General features: G+C 54.2%; 1 protein-coding gene across 2 annotated transcripts; it reads left to right on the forward strand.

Annotated features, from left to right (window-relative positions):
* The first annotated feature begins 1162 nt into the window (after nucleotides 1-1162).
* On the forward strand, nucleotides 1163-11600 carry LOC306802663 (shootin-1-like). Of its 2 annotated transcripts, none has more exons than XM_079307157.1 (16): nucleotides 1163-1266; nucleotides 1799-1893; nucleotides 2662-2722; nucleotides 3079-3221; nucleotides 3353-3476; nucleotides 5062-5135; nucleotides 5968-6049; nucleotides 7011-7105; nucleotides 7477-7623; nucleotides 8178-8304; nucleotides 9151-9250; nucleotides 9417-9466; nucleotides 9841-9950; nucleotides 10061-10114; nucleotides 11021-11228; nucleotides 11317-11600. In XM_079307157.1, the coding sequence occupies exons 1-16, from the start codon at nucleotides 1227-1229 to the stop codon at nucleotides 11472-11474; spliced, it is 1668 nt and encodes a 555-aa protein (XP_079163283.1). In that variant the 5' UTR covers nucleotides 1163-1226; the 3' UTR covers nucleotides 11475-11600. The 2 variants fall into 2 exon arrangements, with proteins under 2 accessions (XP_079163283.1, XP_079163284.1); XM_079307158.1 differs by having other exon boundaries at nucleotides 8199-8304.
* Nucleotides 11601-12619: the final 1019 nt, after the last annotated feature.

Consider the following 12619-nt stretch of genomic DNA (forward strand, 5'->3'; position numbering starts at 1 on the left):
TTCCTAAAACCCCATTCGCCTTTCTTAACATCCCCTCCTCATTTCTTAAAATCCCCCCCTCATTTCTTAAAATCCCACCCTCATTTCTTAAAATCCCACCCTCAATTCTTAAAATCCCACCCTCATTTCTTAACATCCCACCCTCATTTCTTAAAATCCCATCCCCTTCTTCTAAAATCCCACCCTCAATTCTTAAAATCCCATCCCTTTCTCCTAAAATCCCACCCTCATTTCTTAAAATCCCACTCTCATTTATTAAAACCCCACTCTCATTTACTAAAATCCCACCCTCATTTATTAAAATCCCATCCCCTTCTTCTAAAATCCCACCCTCATTTCCTAAAACCCCACCCTCATTTCCTAGAATTCTGTCCCCTTTTCCTTAATCCCACCCTCATTTCCTAAAATCCCATCCCCTTTTCCTAAAATTCGATCGTGCTTTCCTAAAATTGGATCCTCATTTCCTAAAATCCCATCCTCATTTCCTAAAATTGGATCCTCATTTACTAAAATCCTATCCCCCTTCCTAAAATCTGATCCCCCCTTTCCTAAAATCTGATCCCCCCTTTCCTAAAATCCCATCTCACTTTCCTAAAATTCCATCCCCTTTTCCTAAAATCCCATCCCCATTTCTTAAAATCCCGTTATTTCCTAAAATCCCGTCCCCCTTTCCTGAAACCCCATCCTCCTTTCCTAAAATCCCAACCCTCTTTCCTAAAATCTGATCCTTCTTTCCTAAAATCCCATCACCATTTCCTAGCATCCCATCCCTCTTCCTTAAATCCCATCTCCCTTTCCTAAAATTGGGAAAAATCTCTTTTTTTTGGTTGGTTTTTTTGTTTGTTTTTTTTTTGCTGAATAAACCACCGTGGTCACCAAACCCTTCGCTGCTCCCGTGTTTTCTTCCGTGGAATTCCCACCCTGGGGAATTTCTGGGAATTTTTGGGAACCCCTGGAGCAGCAGCCCCTGCAGCTCCCCCAAACCCCATAATTCTGTATTTTAGGGGGAAAAGCTCCCCTTGCAAAATCCCAACATCCCTCTGCGGGTTTCGCTTCCCCCCTTTGGGATCGGGGCCCCCCTGGAGGAGGGAGGAGAGAGGGGGAGGGGAGAGGGGGAGGGGAGAGGGAGGGGGCGGGTGGTTTCACTTCCCTGCAGGGCAACGAGGAGGCAGCGGCGGGGAGAGGGAGGCACCCCAAAAATCGGAGGGGTTTGGGGGACCCCGAGCATGGACTGGGCGGGGGACGGAGTCGGGGGGCACCTCACGGGTAAGGGGGATTTCTGGGGGGTCCCGAGTGGGATTTGGGGGCTGGGATTTGGGGTTGGGGGACAACTCATGGGGGATTTTTGGGGGTCACGAGTGGGATTTGGGGTTGGGGAACTTCGTGGGGGATTTGGGGGGGTCACAAGTGGGGTTTGGGGTTGGGGAACCTTGTGGGGGATTTGGGGGGGAGTCACGAGTGGGATTTGGGATTTGGAGTTGGGGAACACCTCACGGGGAAAGGGGGAACATCCTGGGGGATTTTTGGGGAGTCACGGGTGGGATTTGGGATTGGGGAACATCCTGGGGCATTTTTGAGGGGTCACAAGTGGGGTTTGGGGTTGGAGGCAGTGAAACTGGGATTTGGGGTCGGAGGGGAGATGGGATTCAGATTCCCGAGGTCCGGGGGGCACCAGGGACCCCCCAATCCCCCATGGGGGACCCCAGGGCTGTGTCCCCCCCTCCAGACCCTCCGGAGGGGACACTGGGGGGTGCCAGGGACGCTCCTGTCCCCATTGTCACCGCGGGTGTCCCCACAGTCCTGGCTCGGGTCCCTGCAGCCATCCTGGAGTCGGGGAGCAGCGAGGAGGAGGAGGAGGATGAAGAGGAGGATGAAGAGGCAGCTCCTGGACAGGTCTCACTTCCAGACTCGTTTTCCATCGATTTCCCTTCCCCATCCCATAAATGGGGGGAATGTTCCCAATCCCAGGGGTGTCAGTGTGGCTCAGGGTCGCCAATGGAATCCCAATGGAATCCCAATGGAATCCCAATGGAATCCCAATGGAACGCACTGCCAATGCCAATGGAATTCCAATGGAGTTCCACTGGAATACTCTGCTGGTGCCAATGGAATTCCAATGGAATGCCCTGCCCAGTGCCAATGGAATTCCAATGGAATTCTGATGGAATTGCAGCAGAATATCCTGCTGGTACCAATGGAATTCCAATGGAATATCTTGCCAATACCAATGGAATCCCAATGGAATTCCAAGGGAATACCCTGAGAGTGACAACAGAATTCCAGTGGGACATCTTGCCAATGCCAATGGAATTCCATTGTTATGCCAATATTATACCAATGTTATACCAATGTTATACCAATGGATTGCCCTGCCAGTGCCAATGGAATTCCAATGGAGTTCCAATGGAATACTCTGCCCAGTGCCAATGGAATTCCAATGGAATTCCATGCTGGTGGAACACCGTGCCAGTGGAATTCCATCCCAAGACCATCCCATCCCAATGGAATCCCATCCCAAGGCCATTCTGTGCCATGACAATGCCACGGCCATTGTCACACCATGCCAGCACCGTGACATTTGCCACGGCCATGCCGATGGACCTCCATGCCAATGGAATTCTGTGCCAACCCAGACCTTCATTCCCATTTTTCCCACCACAGCACCTGCCCCTGGATCCGGTGCCAGGTGATGCCGATGCTCGGCTGGCCCAGCTGGAGCAAGGTGAGCCCTGTCCCATCCCAGTGTCCCATTCCGGTGTCCTCAATGTCACATCCCAATGTCCCATCCTGGTGTCCCCAATGTCCACTCCCAGTGTTCCATCCCAATATCCCATCCTGGTGTCCCCAATGTCCCATGCCCATGTCCCATCCTGGTGTCCTCAATGTCCCATCCCAGTGTCCTCAATGTTCCATCCTGGTGTCCCCCATGTCCCAGCCCCGTGTCCCATCCCACTGTCCCGTGTCCCTGGCATTTCCCTGGGGCCAATCCCGGTGCCAGCCCCGCTCCTGGCCGGGCTCGGGGCGGGGGTGGCGGCGGGCAGGGCCTGACCCCGGTGTCCCCGTCGGTGTCCCCGGCAGCGTCACAGGCGCTGCTGGCCGAGCTGGCGGCGCTGGACGCCCAGGAGGAGCTGGAGCAGCGGTGCCAGCAGCGAGCCCAGGCCCTCCCTGCCCAGGTGGGGACGGGGACGGGTCCCCAAAACTGTCCCTTTGTGGGGACAGAGGTGAGGGGCACCCTCAGGGCACCCCCAGCTCAGGGGGTGTGGGGGGAACCCCGATTCTGGGACTCTGGGATTCTGGGAATCCAGGATTCTGGGGTTCTGGGATTCTGGGAATCCAGGATTCTGGGATTCAGGTGAAGCAGGAGGACGTGCAGCTGGAGAGGCTGAGCCTGGCCAGGACCCCTGAGGTGACCCCAGAGCAGGTGGCACCCTCGGAGCTGCCCCCAGAGCAGCCCCCAACCTCCACCCCTGCCCCAGGTGAGCCTGGGGTGTCACCATGGATTCCATCCCAACTCATGGACCCCATTCCATCCCATTACCCCCATCCACTCCCAATCCATGCCATCCCATTATCCTATCCCATTAATAGCACCCCATCCCATCCCATGGATCCCATCTCATCCCATGGATCCCATCCCATCACGCCATCCCATTATCTCATCCCATTATCCCATCCCAGCCCATCAATCACACCCCATCCCATTCCATTTTCCCATCTCATGGATTCCATCTCATCCCATCCCATGGATTCCATCCCATTGATCCCATTAGTCCCATCCCAACCCATTGATCCCATTGATCCCATCCCAACCCACTGATCCCATCCCAACCCATTGATCCCATTGATCCCATCCCAACACATTGATCCCATTGATCTCATCCCATTGATCCCATCCCAACACATTGATCCCATTGATCCCATCCCAACCCACTGATCCCATCCCAACCCATTGATCCCATTGATCTCATCCCAACCCATTGGTCCCATTGATCCCATTGATCCCATTGATCCCATTGATTCCATTGATCCCATCTCAACCCATTGATCCCATTGATCCCATTAACCTCATTGATCCCATTCCATTGATCCCATCCCATTGATCCCATTAACCCCATTGATCCCATTGATCCCATCCCATTAACCCCATTGATCCCATCCCATCCCATTGATCCCATTGATCCCATTGATCCCATTGATCCCATTGATCCCATCCCATTGATCCCATTAACCCCATTGATCCCATCCCATTAACCCCATTGATCCCATCCCATTAACCCCATTGATCCCATCCCATTAACTCCATTGATCCCATCCCATTGATCCCATCCCATTGATCCCATTGATCCCATTGATCCCATCCCATTGATCCCATTAACCCCATTGATCCCATCCCCCCCTCACTTTGGGGCCGTTCCCAAGCCCCGTTTGGGTCACAATGAAAGTGACACCAAAATTCACCGGCGGTGGCCGAAACCGAAGCGCGGCCGCTCGCGCTTCCCCTTTCCCATCCCCTTTTCCCACGGTGGCAATTCCAGTTCCCTCTTTCTCAACTTTTTTCCACCCATTTCCCACCTTTTTTCTCCCCCTTTCCCACTCCTCATTTCCCCATTTCCCACCCCAATGTCTTTCCCAATCCTTTTCCAATCCTTTTCCCCCTTTTCCCACCCCTTATTCCCCTCTTTCCCACTCTTTGTCTTCCCCTTTCCCAACCCTCAATTCCCTTTTTCCCACTCCCATTTCCCACCCCTCATATCCTCCCTTCCCCCCTTTTCCTCCATTCTGACCTTTTTCCCTCCCTTTTCCTCCTTTTCCTCTTTTTTCTCCCTTTTCCACCTCTTCCCCTCTTTCCCACCACTCCTTTTTCCTTTTTTCCCTTTTTCCCTTTTTCCCTTTTTCCCTTTGTCCCTTTTTCCCGTTTTCCCCCTTTTTCCTTTTTCTCCCCATGCCCTCCCATTTCCCACCCTCATTTCCCCCTTTTCCCTTTATCCCCTTTATCCCCCTTTCCCCCTTTCCCTTTTCCCCTTTTTCCCTTTTTTCCTTCCCCCTCCCCCCTCATTCCAGCCCCCCAGGATCTCTCCCAGCTCCTGGATCAGCACCAGGATCTCCAGGTGCAGCTGCAGCACCTGCACACCCAGGTACCCCCGGACCCCAAAATCTCCTGAACCCCCTTTTCCCATCTCATCCTCAGTGTGGATTTTTGGGATGAAGCCCCTCCCCAAACCCCGGGGCTCAGGGCGGGATTTTTCCCGAATATTTCCTGGATTTTTTGTGGATTTTTTGTGGATTTTTCCCAAGATTTCTCCCCTGTTTCTCCTGAATTTTTCACAGATTACTCCCTGGTTTTTCCCGGGTTTTCCCTGAAATTTTAACAGATTTTTCACAGATTTCTGGATTTTTCCCAGATTTGTCATGGATTTCTCCCGGTTTTCTCCCAGATTTTTTCACAGATTCCTCGCGAATTTTTCACAGATTTTTAACGGACTTTTCATGGATTTCTCCCAGTTTTTAAATGGATTTCTCCTAGATTTCTCATGGATTTTTCACTGATTTCTCATTGATTTCTCCCAAATTTTTAATGGATTTTTCAATGATTTCTCCCAAATTTCTCCCAAATTTAATCTGTATTCTTCCCGAATTTTTCACACATTTCTCCTGGATTTCTCACAGATTTCTCCCGAATTTTCCACGCATTTTCCCAGATTTTTCCCCAATTTCTCCCGAATTCCTCTCAGATTTTTCATTTATTTCTCCCCAATTTCTCCCCAGTTTCTCCCCAATTTCTCCCCAGTTTCTCCCCAGTTTCTCCCCAATTTTCCCCAGTTTCTCCCCAATTTCTCCCCAGTTTCTCCCCAATTTCTCCCCAATTTCTCCCCAGTTTCTCCCCAGTTTCTCCCCAGTTTCTCCCCAGTTTCTCCCGGATTTTTCCCGGATTTTTCATGCCTTTCCCCCGTGTTTCTCCCGGCGCAGCTGGATCTGGAGCGGGAGGAGCAGCAGCGCCTGCGGGCGGCGCTGGGCGCCAGCCAGAGAGCGCTGAGATCCTTCAAGAGAGGTCAGCGGGGTCCCCGTGTCCCCTCCCGGTGCCACCAGTGCCACCAGTGCCACCCCAAACCCGCGGCTGACGGGGACATGGGGACATGTCTGTGGTGGCATCGCCCTCATGTCTCCCTTTCCCACCCTTTTTCTTCCTTTTTTCCTTTTTCCCACCCCTTCTTCCTCCCCATTTCCCACCCCTCATTCCCCAAATTTTCCCACTTCTTCCTCCTCCATTTCCCACCCTTTTTCCACCCTTCCTCCCTTTTCCTCCCATTTCCCATCCCTCATTATTTCCCACACTTTTTTTCTCCCTATTTCCCACACTTTTCTGCCCCTTTTTTTCCCTCTTTCCCCCCATTTCCCACTCGTTTCTCACTCTTTTCCTTCTCCATTTCCTACCCTTCTCATCCCTATTTTTCCCCTTTTCCCCCATTTCCCACACCTTTTCCACCTTTTCCTCCCCATTTCCCATCCCTTTCCCCCTTTTTTTTTCCTTTTCTTTTTCATCCTTTTACCCCTTCCCACCTTTTCCTCCCCCATTTTCCACCCCTTTTTCTCCCTTTTTTCCCCTTTTCCACTTTTTCCTCCCCAATTTCCACCTTTTTTTCCTGCCCCTTTTCCACTCTTTTCCCTATGTTTTCCCAAACCTTTCCCTTCTTTTCTTCCCCCTTTTCCCACCCCTCATTTCCTCTTTCTCACCTTTTCCTTCCCATTTTCCACTTTTTCCCTGCCCCTTTTCTACTCTTTTCCCTTTGTTTTCCCAAACCTTTCCCTTTTCCTCCCCTATTTCCCCACCCTTTCCTCCCCGTTTTTTCCTTCTTTTTTTCTCCCTTTTCCCCAAACTTTCCCACCTTTTTCTCCCTATTTCCCACCCCTTTTTTCCTTCTTTTTTTTTTCTCCCTGTCCCCCCCTTTTTTTCCCAAACCTTTCCCACTTTTCCTCCCCCCTCCCCGGTGCCACCCCCGCTGTCCCCGCAGTGTCCCAGATTGTCACCCAGGATTACTGCCAGGCCCTGGAGCAGCTGGAGCTGGAGCAGGACCTGCGCTGCCACGCCGAGGCCTTCGCCCACCAGGTGCCACCGAGGGGTTGGGGACATCCCTGGAGGTGACACCGAGGTGACACCGGGGTGTCCCCAGGGAATGGGGCCATCCCAGACTGGGCGGAATTCCCGTGGGATGAAGCTGGGTGGGATTCACTGCCAGCCCCTTCAGGTGACAACAAGGTGACAACGAGGGGTTGGGGACATTCCTGGGGGTGACACCGAGGTGTCCCCGCACTCACGGCTGCATCCCGAGGGAATGGGATGGATGATCCCAGGATTCTCCCGCTGCAATTTCCCGGGGTGGATTCACCGCCAGCCCCTCTGGAATGTGACACCGAGGTGACACTGCGGTGACACTGAGGTGACACTGAGGTGACACTGCGGTGACATGTCGGTCCCAGATGCTGGTGCAGCAGAAGGAGGCGAAGCGCCAGAGCTCCATCCTGCTCAGGAACGCCGGGCCCGATTCCCAAATCCTGGAAGCGCTTCAGGAACTGGGAAAGCTCAGCCGGGAGCTGGAGGAGACGCGGCAGGAGCGGCGCCAGCGGGTGAGGGACTGTCCCGAGCTTGGGGACAGCGGGGAGGGGACAGCGGGTGAGGGACTGTCCCCAGGTTTGGGGACATCGCGGGAAGGGGACAGCGGGGACAGCGCTGTCAATTCCCTTTTCCTCACTCATTTCTCCCCATTTCCCACCCCTCATTCCCCCCCTTTTCCTCCATTCTCCCCTTCCCCCCTTTTTCTCCCCATTTCCCCCTTTCCCCCATTTTCCACTCCTCCTTTCCCTCTTTTTCCCCTTTTCCCCCTTTTTCCTTTTTCTACCCCATTCCCTCCCATTTCCCACCTCTCATTCCCCCCTTTTCCCCTTTTTCCTTTTTCTCCTATTCCCCTTTCCCCCTCCATTCCCATTCCATGCCCATTTTCCCATGGATCACTGTTTTTGGTTTTTTGGGTTTTTTTTCCATGGATTTCCCAAACCCTCATCCCACACGGAGCGGGAGATTTTCCTCAAAATCCTCTGGAATTCGGGGGATTTTTGGGAGTGTTCTGCAGCACCCCCATCCTCGGGGTGTTCCCGGATCCTGGAATTCCCAAATCCCGTAGGAGAAGGAGCTGGAGGAGCAGCTGGAGGAGCAGCGGGAGCAGCTGGATCGAGCCCGGGCGGAGCTGCAGGAGGAGCGGGAGGAGAAACGGGAGCTGAGGGAGAGGCTGGAAGGGCTGGAAAAGGAAGGTGGGAAAATCCAGAATATTCCAGAATATTCCAGGGGGGTTTCCAGAAGGATTACAGGGAATTCCAGAGGGGTTCCAAGAGGATTCTAGGGGGATTCCAGAGGGATTTTAGAAGATTCCAGAGGGATTCGGGGAGATTCCAGAAGATTCCAGGGGGATTCCAGACGAATCCAAGGAGATTCCAGAGAAATTGCAGAGGAATTTTAGAGGGATTACAGAGAATTCCAGAGGGATTGCAGTGGGATTCCAAAATATTCCAGAGAGATTCCAAAAGATTCCAGGGGGATTCCAGAGAATTCTAGGGAGATTCCAGAAGGATTGCAAAGGGATTCCAGAAGATTCCAGAGGAATAGAGAGGGGTTCCAGAAGGATTCCAGAGAATTCCAGGGGGATTCAAGATGGGTTCCAGAGGAATTCCAGAAAGATTCCAGAGGCATTCCAGGCAGATTTCAGAGAATTCCAGGAGGATTCCAGAAGGATTCCAAGGGGATTCCAGAGTTATTTGGAGGGGGGGGGTGTCCAGAAGGATTCCAGAAGATTCCAGGGGAATTTCAGAAAATTCCAGAGGAATTCCAGGAAGATTCCAGGGGGTTTCCAGAGGGAGTTCAGAAAACACATGGGGAATTCCAAAATTTTCCAGAGGAATTCAGGGAGATTCCAGACAGATTCCACAGAATTCCAGGGGCAATCCAGAGGAATTCCAGTGTGATTCCAGAGCGATTGCAGAGAAATTCCAAAATATTCCAGAAGAAGATTCCAGGGAGAATTCCAGAGGAATTTCAGAGATTCCTGGGGGATTCCGTGGACTTCCAGAGGGATCCCCACTCCCATTCCCGCCTCGTTCCAGTGGGATCCCTCCGCGAGCAGCTGGCGTCCCCTCAGCGCCACCCCGAGGTGCCACCGCCGCCGCCGCTGCCACCGCCCGCTGCCACCGCTGTCCCCGCCGAGTAGGTGACACCTCCCGCGGCTTTTCCAGCCTCTCCCTGGCCCGGGGATATTCCCGGGAAATCGCTGGCCCCACCCGGATTGTCCCCAAGGGGCTGGCGCTGTCCCCCGCAGGGGAGGGGACAGGAGGTGACAAAGGGGAGGTGTCACCTGCTGTCCCCTGCGCAGCCCCCTGGCCACCCTCAGGAAGAGGAAGGCGCCGAAAAACCGGGAGAGAAGTGAGTCCTGAGGGGCTGGGGACATCGGGAATGTCCCCAAAGTGTCACCGGGACATCGGGAGTGTCCCCAGAGTGTCACAGGGATGGGGACATCGGAAATGTCCCCAAAATGTCACCGGGATGGGAGTCAGGACATTGGGAGTGTCCCCATAGTGTCACTGGGACATCAGGAATGTCCCCCGAGTGCCACCGAGCGCTCCAGGGTCCCCCAGCTCCATTCGGGATGATTTGGGGACAGGTGGCACCGCCTGGGGGAGGTGACAGCGCCACCTCCAGCGTGACCCCAGCCCTGTCCCCAACGCGGGGAGGTGACAGCTGCACCCCGAGCGGTGTCCCCAACGCAGGGAGGTGACAGGGCGGTGCCACCCCAGCAGGTGACCCCGGCACCGAGGACATCCGAGCCAGGGCCGTGCAGGAGATGCTGGAGCGGATCCGCAACGGGATCGTCCTGAGGCCGGCGCGGGAGCGGCCACACCTGCGCCAGGTGACAATGGGGACAACGGGGACAGTGGGAACAATGGAGACAATGGGGACAGTGGCATGGGGCAGGTCTGGCATTCCCGGGATCCTTCAGCCATTCCAGAATTCCCACAGGATTCCATGGCCAGCAAGAGGCGGAGCGCGGCGCTGGAGCTGCAGGGGATCCTGGTGGGTGGCGCTGTCCCCTCATTGTCCCCGTGGTGTCCCCACGGTGTCACCATGGTGCCCCTCAGTGTCCCTGCAGAGTCCCCTCGCTGTCCCAGTGTTGTCCTCCCTGTTTCCTCCCTGTCCCCCTTTGTGTCTCCTCCCTGTCCCCTTAGTGTTCCCTTAATGTCCCTGCAGTGTCCCCTCGGTGTCCCCTTCCTGTCCCTCATTGTCCCCTCGCTATCCCTCTCTGTTCCTCGCTGTCCCTCGTTGTCCCCTCCCTGTCCCCTCGCTGTCCCTCGCTGTCCCCTCGCTGTCCCCATGTTGTCCTCTCCCTGTTTCCTCCCTGTCCCTTTAGTGTTCCCTTAATGTCCCTGCGGTGTCCCATACGTGTCCCCTCTCTGTCCCTCATTGTCCCCTCTCTGCCTCCTTCGCTGTCTCTTGCTCTGTCCCGCTCTGTCCCCATGGTGTCCCCTGGCCATCCCTGTTCTGCACCCGTGGTGTCCCCTTCCTGTCCCTCATTGTCCCCTCGCTATCCCTCCCTGTCCCCTTGCTGTCACTCGCTGTCCCCTCGCTGTCCTCGTGTTGTCCTCTCCCTGTTTCCTCCCTGTGCCTTTAGTATTCCCTTAATGTCCCTGCGGTGTCCCCTTGGTGTCCCCTCTCTGTCCCTCATTGTCCCCTCTCTGCCTCCTCGCTGTCTCTCGCTGTCTTTCGCTCTGTCCCTCTCTGTCCCCATGGTGTCCTCTGGCCGTCCCTGTTCTGCCCCCATGGTGTCCCCTCCCTGTCCCCTCTCCATCCCCACGGTGTCCCCATGGTGTCCTCGCTCTGTCCCTTCGCTGTCCCTGTTCTGCCCCCATGGTGTCCCCTCTCTGCCCCCATGGTGTCCCCTCTCTGTCCCCGCGCTGTCCCACGGTGTCGCGTGTCCCGCAGGGTGCCCCGCGCGGGCCGAGCCGCCGCCGGAGCGGGCGGAACCGGGACCCGCAGCGGGCGGAGCTGGGATCGGTCCTGGAGCGGCGGCGGCGGGCGCTGGACGCGGCCCTGGGGGAGAATTCCACGGGGAACAATTCCACGGGGAACAATTCCAATTCCTTCGGGAATTCCACGGAGCGGGACGGAGCTGGGAAGAGGCTGGACACGGGTACGGAGCTGGCAATGTCCCCAAGGAGGCGACACCGGCACCTGTCCCCTCCTGTCCCCGCTCCCATCGCTGCCATCGCTCTTCCCAGGAAACCGGGACACGGACACGGACAAGGACAAGGACAAGGACAAGGACAAGGACAAGGACAAGGACAAGGACAAGGACAGTGTCCCCTTCCGGCCCCGGGGCCTTGGTGGCCTCCCCAGGACACGTCCCCTCCCGCGCCGGGACAGGGACAGCGCCTAGGAGCCGCTTCTGGGATTTTCCTCCATTTCCCGGGATTTTCCTCCTTCATTTCCCGGGATTTTCCTGCTTCATTTCCCGGGATTTTCCTGCTTCATTTCCCAGCATTTGTCACTCTCCTTTCAAGGATTTCCCAAAATTTTCCACCCTCCTTTCCAAGATTTTCTTCCTTCATTTCTTCTAATTTTCCTCCTTTATTTCCCGACATTTTTCCTGCTTCATTTCCCGAGATTTTCCTCCTTCATTTCCTGTGATTTCCCTGCTTCATTTCCCGGGATTTGTCACCTTCCTTTCCAGGATTTCCCACCCTTTCCCCCCATCATTATTCCACCCTCAATTCCCAAGATTTCCCATTCTCTTTCCCAAAATTTTCCACCCTTTTCCTCCAACACTTCCCACCCTCTTTTCCCAGGATTTTCCACCCTCCTCTCCAAGATTTTCCTCCTTCATTTCCCAGGATTTTCCTCCTTCATTTCCCCGGATTTTCCTCCTTCATTTCCCGAGATTTTCCTCCTTCATTTCCCCGGATTTTCCTCCTTCATTTCCCGGGATTTTCCTCCTTCATTTCCCGGGATTTTCCTCCTTCATTTCCCGGGATTTTCCTCCTTCATTTCCCGAGATTTTCCTCCATTTCCCGGGATTTTCCTCCTTCATTTCCTGAGATTTTCCTCCTTCATTTCCCAGGATTTTCCTCCTTCATTTCCCGGGATTTTCCTCCCTCCATTTCTGGGATTCATCACCCTCTTTTCCAAAATTTCCCACCCTCTCTTCCCAAAATTTTCCATCCTTTTCCCCCAGGATTTTCCACCCTCCTTTCCAGGATTTTCTCACCTCCTTTCCAGGAATTTCCACCCTCTATTCCTAAGATTTTTCACCCTCCATTCCATGATTTCTACCCTCTTTTCCAGGGATTTTCCTGCTTCCTTTCCCAAAATTTTTCATTCTTTTCCCCCAACACTTTCCCCTTTTTTTTTCCCCAGAATTTCCCATTCTCCTTTCCAGTATTTTCCACCCTTATTTCCCAGAATTTTCCACCCTCTTTTCCCAGATTTTCCATCCTCTTGGGAATCCCTGGGAAAAAAAAAAAAAAAAAAAACAGTATTCCATGGAATTCCACTGCCTTGGGAACACCCCAAATCCCCCCAAAA

The sequence above is a fragment of the Erithacus rubecula genome (genome assembly GCF_903797595.1).
Source record: "Erithacus rubecula genome assembly, chromosome: 5".
In the NCBI taxonomy this organism is placed as follows: domain Eukaryota; kingdom Metazoa; phylum Chordata; class Aves; order Passeriformes; family Muscicapidae; genus Erithacus; species Erithacus rubecula.

Coding starts and splice junctions, on each gene's coding strand:
- LOC306802663 (XM_079307157.1), top strand. CDS start 1,227: ATGGACTGGGCGGGGGACGGAGTCGGGGGGCACCTCACGG. Junction 2,723..3,078: donor GCTGGCCCAGCTGGAGCAAG/GTGAGCCCTGTC, acceptor TGTCCCCGGCAG/CGTCACAGGCGCTGCTGGCC. Junction 6,050..7,010: donor GCTGAGATCCTTCAAGAGAG/GTCAGCGGGGTC, acceptor CTGTCCCCGCAG/TGTCCCAGATTGTCACCCAG.